Source organism: Trichoderma virens (genome assembly GCF_000170995.1).
Source record: "Trichoderma virens Gv29-8 chromosome Unknown TRIVIscaffold_2, whole genome shotgun sequence".
NCBI classification, from domain to species: domain Eukaryota; kingdom Fungi; phylum Ascomycota; class Sordariomycetes; order Hypocreales; family Hypocreaceae; genus Trichoderma; species Trichoderma virens.
In genome coordinates, this window is record NW_014013747.1 from 871,922 (window position 1) to 893,664 (window position 21,743).

General features: G+C 50.2%; 7 protein-coding genes across 7 annotated transcripts; 4 read left to right on the forward strand and 3 right to left on the reverse strand.

The window, feature by feature from the left end:
* Nucleotides 1-5,563: 5,563 nt before the first annotated feature.
* TRIVIDRAFT_215213 (uncharacterized protein) lies at nucleotides 5,564-6,671 on the forward strand (the record flags this gene model as incomplete). Its single annotated transcript, XM_014104923.1, has 1 exon — nucleotides 5,564-6,671. One exon carries the CDS (start codon nucleotides 5,732-5,734, stop codon nucleotides 6,233-6,235), a length of 504 nt encoding a protein of 167 aa, XP_013960398.1.
* Nucleotides 6,672-7,915: 1,244 nt separating this feature from the next.
* Nucleotides 7,916-11,127, reverse strand: TRIVIDRAFT_63516 (uncharacterized protein; the record flags this gene model as incomplete). The annotated part of the gene is made up of 3 exons (XM_014104924.1): nucleotides 7,916-8,126; nucleotides 8,224-11,024; nucleotides 11,125-11,127. The coding sequence occupies 3 exons, from the start codon at nucleotides 11,125-11,127 to the stop codon at nucleotides 7,916-7,918; spliced, it is 3,015 nt and encodes a 1,004-aa protein (XP_013960399.1).
* An 891-nt stretch (nucleotides 11,128-12,018) lies between these two features.
* Nucleotides 12,019-14,361, forward strand: TRIVIDRAFT_35867 (uncharacterized protein; the record flags this gene model as incomplete). The annotated part of the gene is made up of 4 exons (XM_014104925.1): nucleotides 12,019-12,155; nucleotides 12,207-12,333; nucleotides 12,395-13,803; nucleotides 13,869-14,361. 4 exons carry the CDS (start codon nucleotides 12,019-12,021, stop codon nucleotides 14,359-14,361), a joined length of 2,166 nt encoding a protein of 721 aa, XP_013960400.1.
* A 402-nt stretch (nucleotides 14,362-14,763) lies between these two features.
* On the forward strand, nucleotides 14,764-15,387 carry TRIVIDRAFT_63518 (uncharacterized protein; the record flags this gene model as incomplete). Its single annotated transcript, XM_014104926.1, has 1 exon — nucleotides 14,764-15,387. The coding sequence occupies one exon, from the start codon at nucleotides 14,764-14,766 to the stop codon at nucleotides 15,385-15,387; it is 624 nt and encodes a 207-aa protein (XP_013960401.1).
* Nucleotides 15,388-15,877: 490 nt separating this feature from the next.
* Nucleotides 15,878-18,211, reverse strand: TRIVIDRAFT_142290 (uncharacterized protein; the record flags this gene model as incomplete). Its single annotated transcript, XM_014104927.1, has 5 exons — nucleotides 15,878-16,582; nucleotides 16,654-16,991; nucleotides 17,049-17,128; nucleotides 17,194-17,525; nucleotides 17,579-18,211. The coding sequence occupies 5 exons, from the start codon at nucleotides 18,209-18,211 to the stop codon at nucleotides 15,878-15,880; spliced, it is 2,088 nt and encodes a 695-aa protein (XP_013960402.1).
* A 1,682-nt stretch (nucleotides 18,212-19,893) lies between these two features.
* TRIVIDRAFT_229271 (uncharacterized protein) lies at nucleotides 19,894-20,741 on the forward strand (the record flags this gene model as incomplete). Its single annotated transcript, XM_014104928.1, has 1 exon — nucleotides 19,894-20,741. One exon carries the CDS (start codon nucleotides 20,226-20,228, stop codon nucleotides 20,739-20,741), a length of 516 nt encoding a protein of 171 aa, XP_013960403.1.
* On the reverse strand, nucleotides 20,695-21,625 carry TRIVIDRAFT_215215 (uncharacterized protein; the record flags this gene model as incomplete). The annotated part of the gene is made up of 2 exons (XM_014104929.1): nucleotides 20,695-20,745; nucleotides 20,902-21,625. One exon carries the CDS (start codon nucleotides 21,544-21,546, stop codon nucleotides 20,923-20,925), a length of 624 nt encoding a protein of 207 aa, XP_013960404.1.
* Between the last annotated feature and the right edge of the window lie 118 nt (nucleotides 21,626-21,743).

A 21,743-nucleotide genomic window follows, 5' to 3' on the forward strand; every position in this document is an offset into this window, starting at 1 on the left:
AAAGATGCGGCTTCTGAACTGTAAGCGAGTGTATGTCTGAAGACTGTAGCGAAAGAATGTTTTGGTTGTGATGAACGAAAGAATTCCAGTTGAGGACAGGATCAAGACGCCTCTTTGTAGTTGGGAAATAGCGGGTCAATCATGGAATGACGGCTGCATTCAGACTGAGAATCCAAATACTGCATCATGCCGCATGAAGAGAGGCTTCATGAAGCCATCCGTCGCCTCAGAGATGCATCGCCGGATCGAGAGAAGCTCGGGAGCTAAGTCTGCACGGTGTCTGCTCACAAGTATAGTGTTAGTGGGATAAAGTAGTGTTGATCAAGATAAGATAGCTAAAATGACAAGTAACGAACAATCTAATTGCGAATAGTTGTGTGACGAAAGCGTCAAGTGGGTATCCATGTTCCTGGGGGATACTCTTTCGGCTTAAGTCGAAGCATCCAAGGATCAGCGCCTCAACCCCCAATAGCACTGACAGGAAGCTCGTGGTGAAATGCAATTAGACCGTTAACGGCTCGTTGTCATGCAAACGTTGGGAATCTGGCTAGCCTGCGAGCTTTCTAACCGTTGAGGCTTTCTGCTGGCTCCAAGAGGAAGAAGCTCGTAAATTAAAGTTAGAGTTCCATCTAAGCTCTGCTAGCCATCAAGAAATTCCAGTTAGCTTGGTTTGAGACCAACACATAGTTAAAGTCCATAATTACTACCATAGGTAGATCTTCTCAATCGAGAAGGGTTGTTCCCATAGCTATCGCCCCTGTAATGCTCTATCAACCCCCGCGAAGGTGCTGGAGGCAATTTTCTAAAGCAGCTTAGTGCGTTAACATCCTGGGTCGAAGATGCCGGCTTATCTGCTGTTGATTGAACACCCAGTTGATGATATCCTTCATGATAACAATCATGAGGAGAGTCTGGAGGTGTTGGAAGCTTGCCCCAATAGCATCTTTACCTGGCTTAATCATACAATCGTCTCAAGAGCAAGCCAGACTCCTTGCATAGGCCGATTTTGCATTGCTCGAAAGGGTAAAAGCTGGATCCGGGACCATCTATGAATGCAGTCGAACAACCTAGGAATAAACTATTATGGCGTTATATTCTGTGCCCACCCAATCACCGACCGTCATCACCGTAGGTGTAGATGTATGTCCAATTGAATGCGGCTGACAATGGCGATATATTTTTCCGCCGTCAGATAGGTGTTAAGGAGCTTTGTGCCGATCTGCTATTGTGTATATGATTCCGGGTGGTAGATTGAGTTTCGACTGGAATGCGGATAGACGGCACCGGAACCAATCACTAAGCTGGCCAACCGAAAGCAACGCAGCGATTTTGCCACCAAGGGTAGAAAGAAGCTCTCAATGCTATAAGCTAAAAATAGTTTCGACAGAATTGGATGATGGCTGGCGAGAGAAATGCTGGCTTCATGTCTGGCTGTGTGCTTGCATGTGATGAACGGCTTTCGGCTTGGTGTGGTGCGGAACTGCGGTATGCATCTAGAAGTATGTTGGTAAGTTGGATGCAGTCTCAAGATGGGGCAAAATTTGCTAACCGTACCTGTATAGAGATTACCTCCTTATTTGGATTTTATTTACAGAGTTGATGTATGATAATCTGAAGCTCATTGGGAAGATGCATCGTGAGGAAAGAGAAGCCTTGCGCCTTGAGTGATTGGCACTGTACAATGCTGGCTTATCGCTATTATTTTATTACAGTGCTATCTGAAAGGCCTTGAGAATGTACTGTGCAGCCAACCTCAACACCACGTGCCTTGTGCTTCGTCGTCGTCACTCGATCAAATCAGATCAAATCAAACAGCGAACAGGTTTCCCCACTCTAAAAAGCAGGAAATCTGCCTCAACACTATTCCACATATTCACGACAATAATTACTACATGCAGCTACATCCTTTCGGACGAAATAAACACTTTGTCCTACACCCTGTGAAAGAGGGAGCAGTGAGTCACGATGATGGTTCAATGACTGCGAAAGCCAGAGTACGGCTCAGCCTCGAGGTTTCTTCTTTTCTTTCATTTCTATTTCTTTTCAATATTTTTTTTTTTATTTTATTTTTTTTTTTTTTTATTTATTTTTTTTTATTTTTATTTTTTTTTATTTATTTATTTATTTATTTATTTATTTATTTTTGGATAAATCTAACTAGGCTACTCTCTATAGAATCGCGAGACTCGATGATCAAGACATCGCTGGACCTCCCCATGCCAAAGATTGCGATTATCACGAGGTCTTCGCCCATAGTCCTCCACACCATGTGCACCCGGATGGCCCTCGTCATACCCATGCCATACATATATCTGGCACATAGACCTCTGATTGGATTCACATGTTCACACGATGGCTGATTCTCCAAGTGCCACGCATACATGCACATGTACGATATACATGCTCACCGAGTTTACATGCGTTAGTGCGGTGTTACATTCGCATTCCAGCTCTTGGTTGACGCCTTCTCGCACTATCACGCAGCCCAACTTTGACAACCGAGTAGCTCGCTCTCACCAAGTCTCCGAAGCACCCCGTTAGCCAACCAAACTATTGTTTCACGGCTCAATTGCAGTAGCTGCTCTCTCGACTCGGTCAGGCTCAGAGACACGCAGACATATCTCCGCCTGATAAACGGTTATTCCCACCGAGGGCCGAAAGTTGTGAATCGATAGCCCAGTTATCAGTCATGGCAAAAGCTCGGTCTTTGCTCTACGGCTCAAACTCGCCACTGTGCGGGCATTCCGAACAGCCTAGACCGCTGGCTAGCCGTCCGTCTTGTAACGGCGTTAACAATGGATGACTTTTTTTCTGTGCGTATTTTCGGGTTTCCCTTTAGGGTGGCCAAGTTGCCTTCCACCGTTTTAACCCAGCTTTGGGTTGGCTTTGGCAAAATCGTCAGAATTGGTCCGAGCTGTCTTACACGAGAGAGGCAAGTTTACCTACATTTACCGTATCAGGCAGTCATGTCCATCGTTAGCGAGGGATAACTGGACCTTCTGATCTTCCCAGGTGGAGGTCAAAGAGCTTTCTCTTTTCATATTCGCCAAGCACATGAGAAGAAAAAAAATCTAGAATGCCCCAAAAAGAACCCCTCACTGTGTGAATGGTGAATGTCATCGTTGCAATGGATGTTCCTCACGCAACTGCTAGTCTCACACGCAATTGAGAGATAGAGGATTTCCAAAGAGCCATTTGTCAGTTGCCACGCAAGCCTTTGCTGCTTGATGGTTATTCAGGCGTTGCCAAGTTTCATTGTTGCCAAGCTACGGCTCTTGATATGTGGCCCAAGTGTTGGGCAGACATATTGGGTCGGCAACATCATCCAAGTCGCTATGGCAAAGGCTCAAAATGCTTCCAACACGGTGCGCTCTAGTTTATCCGGAAGCTCCACCGTCAGTATTGGATCATGGAAAGGGTTGCATAATCAAGCACACGATTGAGAATGTCGAATCAGCTTTGCAGCTTGGGGCCGCGTTAACCAACAATGCGCTCCCATTAATGGCGAACAGATGCACCTCTACGTGGCTTGCATTGTTGCATTGAGCGTAATGGGATGCAGGCTATTATCGGTCGTCGCTTAACATCAATAGCACGGCTTACACGCAGCTGGGAGTCATCCTTCGACGGATGTTGGCACTGAGATCGTGACAATGGGCCCACGCATCGAGGAGAAATCGCGATTGTTTCTGGAGGCGGAAGGCAGCGGGAGGGAATCACATGGAATCACCCTGCTGCTGATGGAGTGTACTATGGAGCCTTGAGGATTTTTCAGGTTCCACCTCTTGTTGCCGTTCCTTGGAACTCATGAGAAGTTGCGCAAGCAGGTTTGCAGGTGGTTGCAGCATCCCTGCGCCCTGCACTTTTGGTGACAGGGATTGGCTTGTTCCTCAGGACGGATCGTAAAGCATCGGATGCCCCAAGGACGAAACCCTGCAGGGCGCCGAGGCAAAAACTGAGCACAGGCTCAGCCCTCTTAGGCGGGGATGAGGAGAATTACTCGATGGTGCCCAACCCACCGCTTTAGTGACGAGCTATTTACGCAAGGGATAGGCATTTCAGAGAGGCCGTGCATCCAAACCTGATGAAGGAAAGACTGGAAGTACAGTACTCGTACTGAAGCCGTTGCTTCTCTCTCGTTCAATCATCCGCACAATGCTTTCTGCCGCCAAGGCAACTGGCATCAGCCGGACCACACACTGTGGTCACTCTCGCCAAGAGGCCTCGTGCAACTTTCTGCGACTGGCTCGACGCAGGGCATTTTGCTCGGAGGCAACGGAGAGAGGCACAGCAGGAGAAATCTCACGATCCACCCGCCGGTCCGGCCTGTCAGGGCAGGCCACATGGATTCCTGCCAGGCACCGACCAATGGAGTCGCAGCCCCGGGTCCCGGCCGTTATGCAGCTAGAAAAGACGGTTTTCCAAGCCGTCGGGCACCCTCTGGGCCAATTGCAAGCTTTGAATGGGTCTGGATGGTACGTCCGCTTGAGGTACCAGCCGCTGCCACTGGCGGCGAGAAAGCACAAAGTCAAATAACAAATGGACATTGTCGACAAGTATCTGTGAGCTCCGAACTTTTAAGCGTTTTGCTCGGCCCTGGATTTCTGAATCCGGATCAGGAACCCGTCCCTGCCGGCCAGTGACAAGACAGTGCCGCTGGTTTGAATTTGAATTTGTGGCCCTTGACTGCACACCATCTTTCTCTGCCGCTTACTGACAAGCTCTGAGACGCCCGAGCGCCAGCATCGATACGAGTTTCAGTGCTCATTGGATTGCTTGGTCCGTTTGCGAAAACACTGTATTATGCTTTTCCGCAGGGCGTTCATGGCTGAGGGACATGCATCACAGGGTGAGGGGAACGAGCGCAGCGGCAACTGTAACTTCCAACAGCGTTGCAGTTCCCATTCAGCACGGATTACGTTCATCAAAGGCCCTTTTTTATTCATGTGGGATGTCCCGAAGTGGCTGAGAATGGACGCCGTTTGTTTCAAAATGCGCCAGCACAAGACCAGTTTCGGTGACCTGTCTTTGCTAGCTACAACTCGTCTTCTCTTTTTTTCCAAATCGCACTTTTTCCCTTCTGAAAAGGCCCACTCGTAGTCCAAGTGTGCCGCGCAATAGGATGCCGCAGCTCAGACTTTACGAGTCCACCGTAATCCATTGTGGCGTTGAGCAAGGGTGCTCAACGGCTTCGGCTTCCGGGTTCCCATCATGCTACCGCTTCCGTCCACACTACTCGCCAGCACAGCTGCTGGCTAAGAAATGGTGCCTGCATTAGACTCTGTACGCTATGCACATGTAAAGTCTTTCCAAGGCAAGGGCAAGTACGCAGGCACTAAAATAGCTTCTGACCATGTCGGTCTCGTTGAATCGACCCACGATAGGCGCCTACAGGGGGGACAAAGAGGGGAGAGAAGCAGTATCGTTTACTCTCCTCCCCACCAGAGTGCCCTTTGCCACGCGTGTCTTGACCGACGAGCCCTCTTGGCTTTGTGATTGAGTGATTATAAAGAGGACGGCTCCCTCCCTCTCTCGTCCCGCGAGAATCTGTTCACGATATCACCATCACTGTTCATTTCACTTGTCTACGGACTACCATTCTTTCTTGTGTACTTTACACCTTTTCACTCCTTCTGGAAAGCAGAGTATAACGGCAAGGCCCGTCACATTATAAAACAACACTCTTTCTTCTTCAGCTTATCAAGCAAACAAACCCAAACAAACCTTCAAAATGCATTTCGCTACCTCTGTTGCTACTCTCATTGCCTCGGCGGCTCTCTCTTCCGCCGCCACCGTCAACTTCTGGACCCTGGACAATGTTCAGCGCACCATCTACTTCACCTGCAACCCTGGCAATGCTGATATTGCCTCCGTCACCGTCGACGGCAGCAAGAACACCACTGTTACCTTCCCTGACACCTGGCAAGGCAACTTCTACGCCGTCAAGGAGGGCGATGCCAACGTCCCCGGCATGCTTGGCGAGGTTAACTTTGGCAGCTGGCACGGACTGACCTACTTCGACGTCTCTGCCATTGTCGACCCCAACGACAAGGACAACGTCAAGCAGATGTTCCCTGCTGAGTCCTATGAGCCCATGTCTGGCTGTGTCAACTTCCCCTGCAACAACGCCTACTACCTCCCTGATGACATCCAGACCAAGGCTACCCAGGAGAGCGACCTCATCTGCACTCTTGGCTCTGGCTCCGTCGCTCACACCTTCACTGAGGAGCAGTAAATTACTGTACATTCAGAGACTTTCCTTTTTTTCTTTGGTCTGACTTGAGATGCTTTTAGCTCTCCTAGGGTGCTGAGCACCAGGTCACTCACGACGCTATGATGGAATGCAAAAAAATTATCATCTAGTCCAAGATGGCTGGAGATATACGGGCAATGGGTTACTGGGCATGGAAAAAAAAAAGGACAAACTTGGTTGCGAGCACAACCATTCACTTCTTACAGATTTGGTCTTCCTTCTCACGGGGCCAGAGGCTGGCACTCATTTTCTACTTATACCGCCCACAGAGGCGCTTCTCACACTCCTTTATTACGGCCTTTATACAAACTTTTCTTCACTTCTTGAATACCCCTTTTTTTCTTGATGTATATATTTAGAGACTTTATGCAGATTCTGGATAGATATAGAACTGGCAATGTGGAATTTTTTGATTGGAATCATGACTTGATGGCCTTGCTCCTGTGACTCTCAGCTGTTTGATATTACAAAGTGTGTAATCCACGCCATGAAAAACAAGGAAGCACGCAATTCTATTGTTTTTGCCGCCGGAGTTTATTACACGATGACCAATCCGTCATGACAAAAAGAAGCAGCCCGTTAGTGTCAACTATCTTGACGCTAAGAGACCTTTCTTGCCTACTTTAATGCCCATAACTGTCAGCACTGTTAAGAAGTTGCCAACACCAACACCAACACCAAAACCAACACCGACTCGTGCACTAATAGCAAGACCAACGGGGTAAGTTGCCTAAAGGAGATGATGCTCTTTTCCAGGGGCGAAAGAAGAACAATGGAAGGAAACTGGAAGTTGCGAGGAATCGCCGACAAAGACACCGAGATAACTGACTTTGCATTGCGGTTTGAAGCGGAAGCTCTCTCGCCACCTTTCCAGAGCAAAGAAGAAGAAAAATTCATCTCAGCAACAACTGTCCTTTTTTTAAGATGTTCACAACGTCATTGTAATAGACACGCACAATAAAACAGCTTTTAGGGCTTTTCTTTGTTTTTTTTCTTACCATATTAGACAACCGACTAAAACGAAAACGAAAACCTGTGCGAGAGAGAGAGAAAAAAGGGTCCCCGGATGGCGTCTACCTTTCAGTTCACTGTTTTGACTTGACAAGCGCCACAGCCGGTGGATACGGAATAAACCCGAAGGGAAAACGAAAAAAAAAGACGAACAAACAAAAAAAGAAACCTGCTCTATTGTTGCTTTGCTTTGCCCACGTGGAGATGATTGCAGAGGCGTAAAGGTTTTGCGCCAACTCGGCTACTCGCGCTCTTTTCCAATACGCAAAAAACAAAAGAACGAACTGACCAAAAAAAAAAAAAGATCTAGCGGTTCTTTTGAATGACTAGCGGAATGCCTTTAGAAGCGCCGTAGAACATCCGTTTGTCAAAGTGCAAAGGTCCCGTGGCCGAACAGCCGGCTATCTTCAGGTCAGTATAATAGATAATATAGTATTGAGGGCCATAATTTAGATCATCATCCCCACAGCATTATATGTACACGACGCGGATAGCCATGCGTCGGTTCTTCGCTTTGTACAACTGTAATATACAAATCCAACGAGGTAAACCCCCCCAAAAAAGCAGCCATAAACTCCCATCTAATGACCCCGTGTCTGTCGTAGAGCAAAAGCTATCCGATAAAACATAAGGTAGACCCAAGTGACTTTCTCACTCTTGTGGGGCCTCCTCTGAAGATGTCTTGGTTTCCGATTCAGCCTTGTCCTCTGTGTTAGAATCGCCTGTTCCGTTTGTTGTAGTCGTAGCTGCGGTTGTAGTTGCAGTTGCTGTCGCAGTGGGTGAATCTGCCGCAACCTTCTTTGAATTGACAATATTGGTGAGGAAGTCACCAGCATCCCCAAACCCGTCGACCTTTTGTAACCTATTAATGAAGACGTATATGTCTTTGATCATGCTGTGAATAATATGTTAGGTTCCAAATAGCGCGCATTACTTATATATCCAAAGACACCACTTACCGCTCTTGACCAGCCTGCGTTGTTACGGTTGCTTGCCGCATGGCATCTCCTAGCTGGGTCTTGTAGCTCGCAAAAACAGGCACCATGATGGCTTGAATAGACGTCTCGGGAAGATGCTTTGTCAAGACACGGTGTAGCGTTGTTGTCTCTTTGACAAGCATCTCAATGTACGAGTGCGGTCCCTCGGAAGTGTCAGAATCCCAATTGATGCCTCGAATGCTCTTTGCATGATTGACAGCACGGCCACTCATAATTTCGATCAATTTCTGATGGATGTTGTCTTGGTGCTCTTGAAATAATCGTCGAATTTTATCAAACTCTCCCATGAGGTTGGAGGCATTGGCACCGGAGCCTGCCTGACGGCGAACATACTCTCTCACGTGGGGGATCAAGGTAGCCATGAACGCTAAAGCCTGAGATGCAAGTGCTAAATGTCTTGTCGTGATGTTCTTCAGGCCAGCAGATCGAGTAGCACCGGCTCCTAAAATGAGTTGAAAACATCGGGAATTGAAGAGTTGTAGGTATGCCACCAAGGATGTCGCAATATCCGTCGTCATAGATGGGATTCCAGCAATCAGCTGCAAGAAATCTCCCACACCATCAAGGCATAGCAGAGCAGAATTTGGAAGCACGAATTTCTCCGACTCAATGACTGCATTTCGAACCCTATCCTTGGAAGCACCATTTGCTTCTGATGAGCCAACATCCGAGCTCAGCTTCTTTGGACTCTCATAAGGAATCCATATCCTACTGTTCTCAGTCCATGCTTCAATGTCTTGGGTACTGCACTCAAGAATTTGATTCAAGAGTAGAGTGTTCTCGTCTGTAAAGTCCTTGGCACTCCATTGGTCCGATTCCATCCCCTGGGCAAGCTTCTGCATTTCGGCGTCACGATATTTTTGCACAAAGTCTTTGATATGGCTGTTAACCACAGTCTTCAAGGTGGAGCAGCTTCTTCCAGATATCGCTTCGCATTCGTAGGTAAAGAACAGGTTGAGGTTGAAATATCGCAGGAACAAGTCCAGTGGGAGATGGATAGCCTGCTCTGAGCGAACTTTGAGTATCTTAACAATCTTATCGTTTGCCAGATCGACAGCCTGGGCTAGCAGGTTTCCCAAATCGATAGCCTTGTGAAGTTCTTCCTGAATTGCAAACGCGGACGGCTGCGGGTTGCTAGTTTGCCGGTCATATCGAGGGCTGGGCAAGGGAGACCGATTCGGAGGCGATTTGAGCCCATCGCCATTGGGCTGATCTGAAAGCGAACTGGCTATATCCAGTAAAACCTTTACTTGGGTCGACACACGCCTCAATGTCTCTGTCACACCAGTATATATTGTTGTGAGGAGTGCCTCTGCATCTTCTGGGTCTAATGCCCGTAGGTTGCGGGCCAAATTTGCAGATTTCTCCTGACTCGACAAGTGTTTGCCTCCACTTGCAGTAGAAATTGACATCATGGACATGTTATCATCGTCATTGGAACTTGGTAGCGGTCGGCGGATCAAGTTCCTGATTTCACGGAGAATCTCTTCGCGATAAGCGGTTGCAGCAACTGCAACATGCTTAGCGCGATGCAAACCAGTCATAACTGGCAATAGCTGCGCTTTCAATTCGTCCGTACCAGCCAGATACGTAGGAAAGATAGATGGTGACCTAGGGTAGTTGCCCCTTTTTGGTGCTGCGTTGCTCCATCGAAGAAGGACATCGGCCGTTGTGAGAGATTTAATATGCTGACGAACGTCGGATGAAAGCATGAATAAGAACTGAGATTCGTATGCCTTGCCGATGCGAAGCCGGAGTTGATTGAGATCCGAATTAACTCCCTGTAGAACCGAAGCAGACCGTAAATCTCTTAATCGGGGCATCTCAGCCTGCTCACCAGGCTCTTCACGTTCGCCCGCAATTAACATTTCCAGCGAGTCAATGCTAACTAGTGCCTTTTCCACTTCGCCAGCATCAACGAGAGTCTCACAGTTGGCCACGCCCTCAGTAATCAATCTCAGTTGCCAAATGGCATCGCTAAGCTGTCGGAGGTTTTCCTGCCGTCGCTGTTTTTGAACCATCATCAGACCGTTTGCAGCCACTCTCTCATCTAAAGCTTCCAGTTCCTTTCTCAGAGCCTTGATTCGCTGTACCGAGTCTGCTGCTTCAGAGTGGAGCTCTTTCAAGGATCCAAGCGCAGTGAAGAATGTCGTCGATGCGGTTGAAATGGAATTGATAAGGTGGATTTCAATGGTATCCATGTACCAGGAAAGTTTCTCTTGTAGAATGGCATTCGTTGCCAGCGTCTTTCTTGGCACAACGGCACTCCCATTTCCCTCATCTTTATGCTTTTGTATGACCTCGGATCGTTCGCTTACAACATCAAAGGTTCGGGGGTTCTCAAGATGAAAATCATCGTCGAAATACACAGTGGGGATAGTCGAAAGTGGAGGGGGCCCTTGTGCAGCCTTGCGACTGAGCGCCGATGGCCTCCGCAGGGAGCTGACAGTGTCTACCGAATTCACAGAAGACAGGGAAGCCGTAGAGCCTTTCCGAGGGAGACGGCCTTTCGTTCCCGGTCGCAAGAGTCCATCGCCGGTATTTTCGGCCTGTTCGTCTTGTCTGCTGCCTCGTCGATTGGCATTTTCTTCCTCCTCGTTTTCCTTGACGCGGCGAAGCTGCTCGTATAGAGCGCCAATCTGAGAGAGGTAGGGCGCAAATTCCTCGGGGTCAATCTGAGGTATGTTGGTCAATGTAACGGGCGGGATATCCCTTGCGGTGGGAGGCTTGTGAGAACTCGAGGCTGGCGCTGATGTGTGAGGCTGGAGGCCTGTTCGTACAATAGGGGGTTGCAACAACGTCGAGATGGCTATGGCGCCTCAATTAGCTAGCGCTGTCTTGGTCGAATGCGGCCCAACAAACCATTCTGTCCAGATTCATATACAGCAGCGGAGCCGCTGCTCAGCGACGTATCCAAAGTCCCTCCTATCGAATGAATTGAGCTGGCTACAGAGCTCCTTCTCGAGTGCGGCCGCTGATAGCCCTGCCCTATTCGACCGCTGCACTGCCGTCAGCTACCGGATAGCTTCCCCGCCAAGCTCAGAAAACAATGCCCACCTGTGGAAAGGATAGTCTGCTCGGCCTCCCGGAGACAATGGGGCAAGATTATCGACAGATCTGCCGGCGCTGGGGGAAGAATACATGGCGGAAGATTGCAAAAGGAAGCTCAGATTGGCTGTGGCTGAGCAGGACGACGAAGCAACGCTACTGACTTAGAATCTCCAAGGCTCGTACGGAGTATTGAGTATTGAGTATTGCGTAATGGAAGGCACTATCGGGGTATCATCGCTAGCAACTGAGGATTGGAAAAGAATAGACGCCGGATTAGGATTAAACAGAAACCAAGAGAATGGTGAGCAAGATCAAGTGTCGAGCTTCCAGCTGAAGAGTTGACGACTGTCCATTAGCCAAGCTGCCAGGCCAGAGAGCTGCAAGTCGCATGCCGTCAGCAAGTCAGCAATGCGCAGCCAAGCTAGTTCGTATATATGACCCGGATTTCTACCGAAACACACGTGATACGGTCCCTGAAGAGAAGAGCGCGCTAGGCCACTTTCGGCTGCGCCACGACCATGCTGCAACCACTAAACGCGTGTTTCGCGTCTCTTTTTTGCTGGAGGCGCGTCGATTAGCCAGATTTGCCCCGCCAATTCTTTGTACCCAGCAGCTTGGGCTTAGCATCATATACGAGAAGTTGTGTAGCCGCTCGTCGACGAAAATCTGCATCTTTGCCCGACGCAATTTGTCCCCGCGAGCATCATGGATCGTCAGTCTGTGTATTCGGCTCGAGTGTACGAGTCCAACTTTGGCGATGTCGACGACACCAGGCTGCAGCTGCAGTCCCAGCTGGAGACTTTCATCCTGGACTTCCGCCTCGACAACAACTTTGTCTATCGGTAATGGCACAGCTCCGTTCAGGAGTCCGAGTTGGCTGACATTGCATGCAGAGACCAGCTGAGAGAAAATGCGCTGCTGAAGAAGTTCTACTGCGATGTCGATATTAAGGATCTAATCAGCTTCAACGAAGAGCTTGCACATAGACTGGTGTCAGAGCCTGCTGAGATTATTCCTCTTGTGAGTCCCCCTTTAGGTTCTCCTGGAGGTCAGCAGAGTTGACAAACGTTCAATCTTTCAGTTCGAAGCAGCACTGAAGAAATGCACACATCGAATTGTGTTCCCCCACGAGAAAACCGTCGATCTTCCCGACCACCAGCTTCTGCTGCACTCTGATGCAGACGATGTGTCGATTCGCAATCTCGATTCTATGACAATTGCTCGAATGGTCCGCGTCCCAGGCATTGTGATTGGAGCTTCCGTCATGTCCTCAAAAGCAACCGAGTTAAACATCCAGTGCAGAAACTGCAACCATTCCCAGGTGCTCCCTATCCTCGGTGGCTTCACAGGTGTCACACTGCCGAGACAATGCGGGCGAAAGCGTCTTCCCAAGGATCCCACGCCGACTTGTCCGCTAGACCCATACTTTGTTCTGCATGAGAAATGCCGCTTCGTTGATCAGCAGGTTATTAAGCTTCAGGAGGCCCCGGATCAAGTCCCTGTGGGAGAGCTGCCTCGCCATGTGCTCATCACCGCCGACAGATATCTAACAAACAGAGTAGTCCCCGGCTCTCGATGTACAGTGATGGGTATCTTCTCCATTTATCAAAACAAAGCGTCGAAAAACTCGTCAACGGGAGGCGCAGTTGCTATTCGAACACCATATCTGAGAGCTGTGGGAATCCAAACCGACATTGATCAAGCTGCCAAAGGAAACGCTACATTCTCAGAAGAAGAGGAACAGGAGTTTTTGGAGTTGAGCAGACGGCCAGACCTGTACAACATCATGGCAGATTGCATTGCGCCATCCATCTATGGAAACCGAGACATCAAAAAGGCCATTCTTTGCCTGCTACTCGGTGGATCAAAGAAGATTTTACCCGACGGCATGAGACTAAGAGGCGACATCAATGTGCTGCTTCTTGGTGACCCTGGTACTGCAAAGTCGCAACTCTTAAAATTCGTCGAAAAGGCAGCTCCGATTTCCATCTATACGTCCGGAAAAGGTTCATCAGCAGCTGGTCTGACGGCCTCTGTTCAGCGAGATCAGTCGACAAGAGAATTCTACCTGGAAGGCGGTGCCATGGTGCTCGCTGATGGCGGTGTGGTATGCATTGATGAGTTTGACAAGATGCGAGACGAGGACCGAGTAGCCATCCACGAAGCTATGGAACAGCAAACGATATCGATTGCCAAGGCTGGTATCACAACTATTCTCAATGCCAGGACGTCTGTCCTTGCCGCTGCCAACCCCATTTTTGGACGGTACGATGACATGAAGACGCCAGGAGAGAACATCGACTTCCAGACGACCATTCTGTCACGTTTTGACATGATCTTCATTGTCAAGGATGAGCATACCCGTGAGAAGGATGAGAGGATGGCTAAGCACGTCATGGCCATCCATATGGATGGCCGCGGTGCTGAGGATGTAGCCGAGTCTGAGATTCCCGTGCAGAAGATGCGACGGTACATTACTTACTGCAAAACGTATGCTTCATTCCCTTTCTGCTCATTGGTTTACGCATTGATTTTGGCTAACATGCTTCTTTCAGACGATGCGCTCCTCGACTCAGTCCCGAGGCTGCTGAGAAGCTGTCCTCTCACTTCGTCTCCATCCGACGGCAAGTCCACGCCGCCGAGATTGAGGCTAATACACGATCTTCCATTCCCATCACAGTCCGTCAGCTCGAAGCCATTGTCCGAATCACAGAATCTCTCGCTAAATTAACCCTCTCGCCAATTGCCACCGAAGCACATGTCGACGAGGCCATCCGCCTCTTCCTGTGCTCAACCATGGATGCAGTCAACCAGGGCAGCAACCAAGGCAGCCGCGAAATGAACGATGAGGTGAGCCGTCTTGAAGCTGAGCTGAAGCGGCGGCTGCCCATTGGATGGAGCACCAGTCTAGCCACACTGCGCAGGGAAATGGTAGAAGGAAAAGGCTACAGTGAGCAAGCCTTGAATCGGTCGCTAATGCTGCTGCAACGGAGGGATACAATCATGTTTAGAAACCAAGGAGCGCAGGTTTACCGCAACGGAGCTTAATCGAGGGGGGCCGCCGGTTTTTGGGTTGAACTGCGTCATGATGTTTTATTCTATGTTATATGAGACGGCGTGGCTTAGAACGACAGCCGTGATTTGAAATTATAAGAAAAATAAAGAATTCTAAATGCAACGCAGCTATGACTATTTTCATTTACCATGACTCCACGGGTGCTTACTATCATGTGAACTACTCGACTGTTGAGTGTGAGTTAGTTAGCGCGCATCCTACTTTGACTCATCGGCTCAACTCAACCCCGTCTTCTCATGAAGAATCAATCACCCAGCCTCACCATGACCATGTCCCAGTCTGCCTATATATAGCCCCCTTCCTCCCCCTTCGCTCTCACTTCAAAACCCAGTCTCCTACACATCAATGTAATCCCGCCAAAACCAGCAGGGAAAATGGCCCCCGACAAAGTCCTCTCGTCTCCCTCTCAGCCCAGCAACGAGCCGGGCACCGTCCTCCTCGAGACGGCCAACCTCATCATCCGCCGCTGGCGCACCTCAGACGCCCCTGCACTCGCCGCGGCAGCCAATTACCCCTCCATCGCGCCCAACCTGCGAGACCGCTTCCCCATGCCCTACAGCCTCGCCGACGCAGAGGACTATCTCGGCAACTACGTCGTCAACGAGCATGGCTACCCCTACGCCATGGCAATCTTCGTAAAGCCAAACGCTGGCCACAACACCTCCGCCGAGCCGCTCTTCATCGGCGGTGCGGGCCTCGAGGGAAAGGGCGACGTGTATTATCGTACGTGGGAGATTGGATACTGGTTCACGCCCTCGGCTTGGGGAAAGGGTTATGCAACCGAGATGGTCAGCGCCGTTGTGCCGTGGGCGTTCAAGACGTGGCCTAGATTGAACAGGATTGAGGCCATGGCGTATGCGAGGAACGAGGCGAGCAAGAACGTTTTGAAGAAATGCGGGTTTACTTTGGAGGGTTTGAGGAGAGGGGCTTTGGAGAAGAACGGCGAGGTGCTGGATGAGTGTATATTTGGCATTGTGAGGAGTGACATTAAACAATGAAGCTGCTACTTGTAGAAACACATGGAGCGTAATCGATTTTATAAAGCGGTTATTGATTAGGGGTTTGCCTGTGTCTGAACACACTACTGCTAGATGATAGACTCTATGCATGTAAAGTCGACTATCCTGGATATATCGAAGATTTAGAGGAATAGTCCGTTATCACTATGGTCAACTGAGTCATCATCACAAACTGCTTCCCCCCATTACAATCTGCTTCACCCCGTTACTCTAGAGAGAGGTCACATTTTCATCAAGAGATATACATCACACCAAGGGTGGATATGAATGGCACGGGATCATTATGTCGATTGCTCCGTAAAAGTCTATAGAAATGCTAGAGATCTGGTAAAAAGACTACCCGGTGTTCCAATACAATCAAGTATTAGAAAAAGATTGTACCTAAGTACACGGAAAGAGTTGAAAACAATGTCATACAAGAAAAGAGTAGACGCTTTCTCGTTTGCGGGTGAACGCCGTATGATGCTCATTAAATTCCAGTGGCCGGCTTCTGCGGCAACGAGGCAGGATTACCGTACGTGGGTAAATGACTACTACTAAACATTTGATTCGGTCCCTGGGGTATGTTTGCTCGTCCCAGAGCATGAGCCTGCTGGCTCTGGGGTAAATGCTGGGGTGGTGGTATATGTTGCAGGCTTTGCATTGTCGGCATGTGCTGAACGTGGGGCGGCGCGACAAGAGGGGGCGGAGTGTGGTATGCGGCAATGGAATTGTTCGATCCCTGTCGAGCCATGTTGTATCCACCGGCATACGGATGAGGGGGCATGACCGATGGATATCCACCATAGGCCAGATGGGGAGTCCCAATCTGCGGGCTGCTGTGGTGAGAGCCCGGCGCCGTGAAGGGCGGGTGGAGCGGCTGCATCGGCGGTGGCATGCCGTTCGATCCCGGCACAAAAGATTGAGTCTTGGGGTTGAAAGCATGGTTCCTATTATAGCTTCCTGGAATTGGATGCTGACTCTTCGGGTCGTGAGGGTTGGAATTCGCAGGTAGTTGCCCAAATGCGTACGGAATACCGCTCTGTGAATGAGGGCCGCTGGGAGTAGGGCCTCGGGGCGGGTAAGGAGCGGGACTGAAACCGGATTGCCAGTTTGGCGGAGGGGCGCCAGGTAGAATCGGCGAGCCGTAAGCTGTCATTGGGCTCCCATTCGGGGGGTATCGTTGCTGTACGGGCTGCGGCGCATACTGCTAGTATCAAATGTCAGCTTCTGGACTGTCAGTAGGCATCGCGATGAATAACATACCTGAGGTGGGGTTGGATAAGGAGGACCTGGATTCGACACCATTCCTTGCACAGCGGGATATCCAGGTTGCTGACCATACATAGGTGCCACCTGAGCAGGGTAAGATGGAACAGGTTGCGGAGTGAACTGCCCATTCGCCGGGGGGATGAACTGGCTAGGTGGCTGAGACACCCACGTTTGCTGTTGGGGCCCCCAATAAGGCGTGTACTGGCGTCTGGAGTCGAAACCGTCGGTATCGTCACGCCGCTGTTTGGGTGGCTTTGCTTTTTTGCTAGTAGATGATCTGTTGTTGGCAGAGACTGAGCTTGTCCGGGATATGCCATATTCGCCTTCAATCTCTGGCGAGGAATATTAGCTGCCAAATTTCGATGCATTCGACACTCTAAGCTACTTACCAGATGTAGTATCTTCAGAGCTTCCAAAAATTCGCTGTCTAGCCAGCTTGTACATCTCTTCTCGTTCTTCTCGGGACAACCTATGAAAAGGGTTAGTTATCTGTCGCGTTTCTTCTCTTTTCCCCCCCTGGCTTTTGCAACATACTTTTGACTGGCTAGCGGCTGTTTGTCTTTGGAATCGCTTCCATTCTCAGATGTAGGCTTGGAAGCCCCAGCACTGGCACCACCTCCCTCTTCGTCTTGTCCACGACGCATAATCTTCCTTGGGAGAACTGCCGGCGGAGGGGTGCTGCTAGTCGAAACAGTTGTTTGAGGTATCATTGTTGCTAGAGAGGGTGGCACTCGACAAAAGGGTGTCCTGAAGATACGAACAGAGCCAATATGGGGCTCATAAGAATGCGTCATGTGGTAGTAGTCAGCCAGTTTATGGGTCAACATTCTACAAAACGAGTTCGATGGAGGAAGGTCCATGTATGGCTCTCTATGCTGCAGGTTAGTTGAAATTGTCAAATTAGAGCAGGAGGGTTCACTTGCTTGGAATCTTGGACAAAGTCAATAACATCTTTCTCCAACCTTAGAAGGAAAAGTCGGTCTCTAGGAGCCGCCAAAGCTTCGAGGAGTTTATCATCGGGAGCTTGTCTGTAAATAACATTCAAGGCATCTGATGAGCCGCTTGCACTTCTCAATGGGTTCTGTGAAGGTTGCTCAGACGATGTGCTCTGGGGTGTAAGGATGCCATGTCCGTGAGCTCCGGCCACTGGCTGTGCCAATCGCCGATCTGGCATATCTCCCAGCTGAATGCCCCTCGCTCTAGCGGCAAAATCTGAACTCATCCGAGAGCCAGCAATCAGAGATCCCCGGATCGAGAAAGAATCGTCATCCTCTGCAGCAGCCTTAACACTAGCGCTGTCATCTGGACGGAGAGATTCTTTCTCGTCAAGTGCAAAAGTAGTGCCGGAAGTTATGCTTTTCCCATCTAGACTTGGAGGCTTGGTGCCCAGTTCTGAGCTGGAATCAGCCTTTTGAGAATCGTCTGAGCCGCTAGCCCGGCTGAAGACTGCCTGCGATCGGGCGGCGGCAGATGAGTTGCTACCATCAACCACCAGGCTTGGGACATTTGACTCAAGATTGAGGCCATCCAAAGACACTACAACCTTGTCCATTGTCCCAGGAATGTCCGTTGGTAATGGGTTCACCGACTGGGGAGATGAGACGGCTGGCGGCGGAGACTCTGTGGACTCGCCAGTAGGCGATACGATATCGGCAGCTGATTGATCCTTCGGCTGCATCGTCGATCGACTTGTGGATGGACCTGAGGGGTTTTCTGTCGCTACAGACGCAGCTATCTGCGTGTATGAAGATTATTGGTCAGTCCCAAAGGCCTCCCAATGACAGACAGCTTCTGCAGAAAAAAAAGGTACTGCGCAGAGCACACTTACATTTGCAAAGGAGCGTTTAGGTAAACCAGATGAGATTGTCGCCATGACGTTAGGTGTTCGCAGCCTCGAGATGGCTTATTCGAAGCCAATGGCTGGTGTATAACAAGGCGGAATACAAGGCAGAGAAGGAACGTTTTTTTCGACGGTTGGCGTCGCAATCCAAAAGGCGCCCGACCACTGATGCCGAAATCGATCAAAGGTGGGCGGGAAAGACCGTAGACAAGACAAGATTAAGAAGCAGAATCAATGGGAACGAGCCAGAAGATCAAGAACAGAGTGCAGGTGCTCATTGTCGTAGTAGGAAGTACATTGTTGTAAGTTGGTCAATGTCTTGGCGAACGGCGAAGCGAGGCGAGGCGAGACGAATCAAGATTTTCTCAGCGTCGGTCGAGGGGCCGGGGAGGCGTACTGGGAGGTCGGATTCACCTCGCAGCCTGGAGCAATATTCAGTCAGTCAGCCTGCTGCGCGCGAGGAGGAAGCGGACCACTGGCGGTGCGAGCCAGGGCGATGACAGGACTTTCTTTTGTGGAGGGGTGTCCCAAAACGAGGTTATCCCTGAGAGGGGTGGACATTGTGGGTTTGCTGCGGAACGTGGACTTACAGTGACGAATTGTTGGTGGCTCCCCCAGCGCCTATGGGACAGACTTGAAGAAGAACAAGCAGATTTGAGCGCCCAAGTCGCAGTTCAGGCCGATGTCATCGCGGTGAGGGCGAGGAGAATCTGCAGTTACAAATCTCGAGAGGGAGCTCAGATTGTCCTAGCGCCGGTACAGCGCCAGAGACAAAGTGTGTGCTGCTTATGTAAGGCATTCTTTTTACATGTACTCTTGGATTTCTTCTACGAGTACGGAGTACACAGTCACAGCACGATCGATTTGATATGAAGAGCTTTCTCTGACTCCTTAACTGCGAGCAAAAACAATACATTAAAAAGAAATTAAAAGACGACAAAAGGTCCAGTCCATGCAAACCCATTACGCCTACTCGTACATGTGTTGTTCCGGGTGTAATTTGCAGATACGTACAGCATTGACGCCCAGCCGGTCACGTGAGACTTTGCGGTCTGTCTGAGGCTGGGTGGCTGATTCCCCCATTTGGGTACCCAGGCCGTAGGCTCGCGTGCGCGCTGAGCAGCAGCAACAGTCCACTGAAGACTCTGCCCGTACTCTAAACACCCGATCCGTATAAACTCAGACATCCTGAGGCTGAGCCTGAGCACTTCTCATTCAACTTGAAACGCTCTTCTTCGCGTCCCCAAACACGGCCATCCGCCTTCTCACAACTCTTCACGACTTTGATTTTACTGCATTTCATTTCATCAGCCATGTTCGGGAACAGGGGCCGTGGAGGACCCAGCCGGTCGACTCCGGCCAATGTCCAGTGCCAAAAATGCTTAAAACGAGATATGTGCCAGCAATCTATTATTCGATGAGGCTATGTGAACTAACATGCTCAGCACGGCATTATTCATATGAATGCAAGTCGTCCACGCAAGAACGGCCATATGTCTCTCGGCCTTCGCGCTCACAACAGCTTCGCAATCCCAAACTCGTCCCTAAGCTGACAAGTGATACTCCAAACCCTTTAGAAAAAAGGTGAGCAGCATGTAACTTTGCTAGGACAGACCAAACAGCTAACACCGTCACAGGAAGGGTGTTGCGGATGAAGAGCTTGCCAAAATAGAGGCTGAGCGGGAAAGGAAGCGAGAGCTTGAGGAGCGCGAGGATGAGTTGCTAGATGCAGGCTCGAGGCGCCGAAGATCAGTGTCTTCACACTCAGTATCAACTATCTCTACAGATGCCTCACGAGACTCTCGCTCTCCACCTCCTAGGCGAAGAACTAGGTCTCCTACTCCTGATCGACGGGGACACAGCCCCGAGTCAGCGAGTGATCGCAGCTACAGCCGGAGCCCGTCGCCTCCGCGACGAGAGCGGCGTTCAGTATCGCGCGATAGCCAATCACCTTTGCGTGAGGATCCCCAGCAAGGAGATAGAAATCGACAGGGACAGTCCCCTTATGACCGAAGAGATGATGTTTCGCCCCCTCGACAGCGCCAGCGTGACCAAGAGGCAGGACGGCGCCACGGCAGGCGACGAAGCTGGTCAGGTTCACGATCGAGATCACCGCAGCGAGATGACCGACCATATCGAAGGCGAGATGATCACGGCCCCCAGCGTCACGGGCGTCGCGGCGGGCGTGGTGAAGGGCAAGGGAGAGCACCGCCTAGAGAGGCGCCCCGAGAGCGAAGTCTGAGCCCCTTTAGCAAACGATTAGCACTGACTCAGTCTTTAAATATGGGTGGAAGATGATTGGGTATCTTAATTTGGCCGGATGTAAATATTAACCGCAATGTCCAAAAAACAAAAACTCCAGCCCATGCGATAGTAATAACAAACACAGAGTAATTACATACAGTACCTCCAGGTTTCCCCCTTCACAGACCCATTGCTTCCTCTTCCTCGCGCTCTCTCTGTTCCTCTTCTTGCTCTTCTTGTTCACGAACCCTGAGCCCCTCCACGAGGGCGATGCCGTCAACACCAGCAGCGTCTCCATCTAGGTTGCCATTGTCTGCGTCTGTCGTCTTTTGGGCAGCTTTTTGAGCACCCAAAACTCGGTCCCGAACCAACTTGGCGATCGCATTGTCCGTCCGCACGTTCAACAACTCCATTTTTTTGCCCAGATTCCGTTTCAAGTCCCAATTTGGCTTCTTCGGTTGCAACTTGAAGAGATCCAGGCCCTTGTCGTCTCGTGCCTCCTCGGCAGCCTGCTCCCTGACCTCGGCTTCCACCTCTGCAGCCTGCTCTTCCAACGTAGGCTTTTCTTGGGCGAGGGTCGGCGGGGCGTCGAATCCGAGCTTGGGGCCTCTTGTTTCGGGGTCATAGTTGCGGCCAGACAGGTGTAGAGTCGCAACGTCTGGTGCTTCGGGTGGTGATGCCTCTCTGTCGCCTTCTGGCGTGGCGACTTCGTCGATGGGCTGTTTTCGTTTGAGGTTTTTGAGCTTTGCTAGACGCGCTTTCCGCTCGTCTGATGCGGCGCTGAGGCTGTTGTGGGAATTCATCTTGCAACGCTCTGATTGTCACGCGCAGTCTGTCGATTTCAATTCAAAGGCTTCACGATGCGTAGGTATGGAAAAGCGATTTCAAGCTTGGTGGGGCACAGGTACAGAGGTACTCCGGTAAGCCTGCCAGGGCCACTTGCGTTCCGCGAGTTTTAGCGGCTAAGCCAACCGAGGACATTTTCCATCAATCGGTGCTA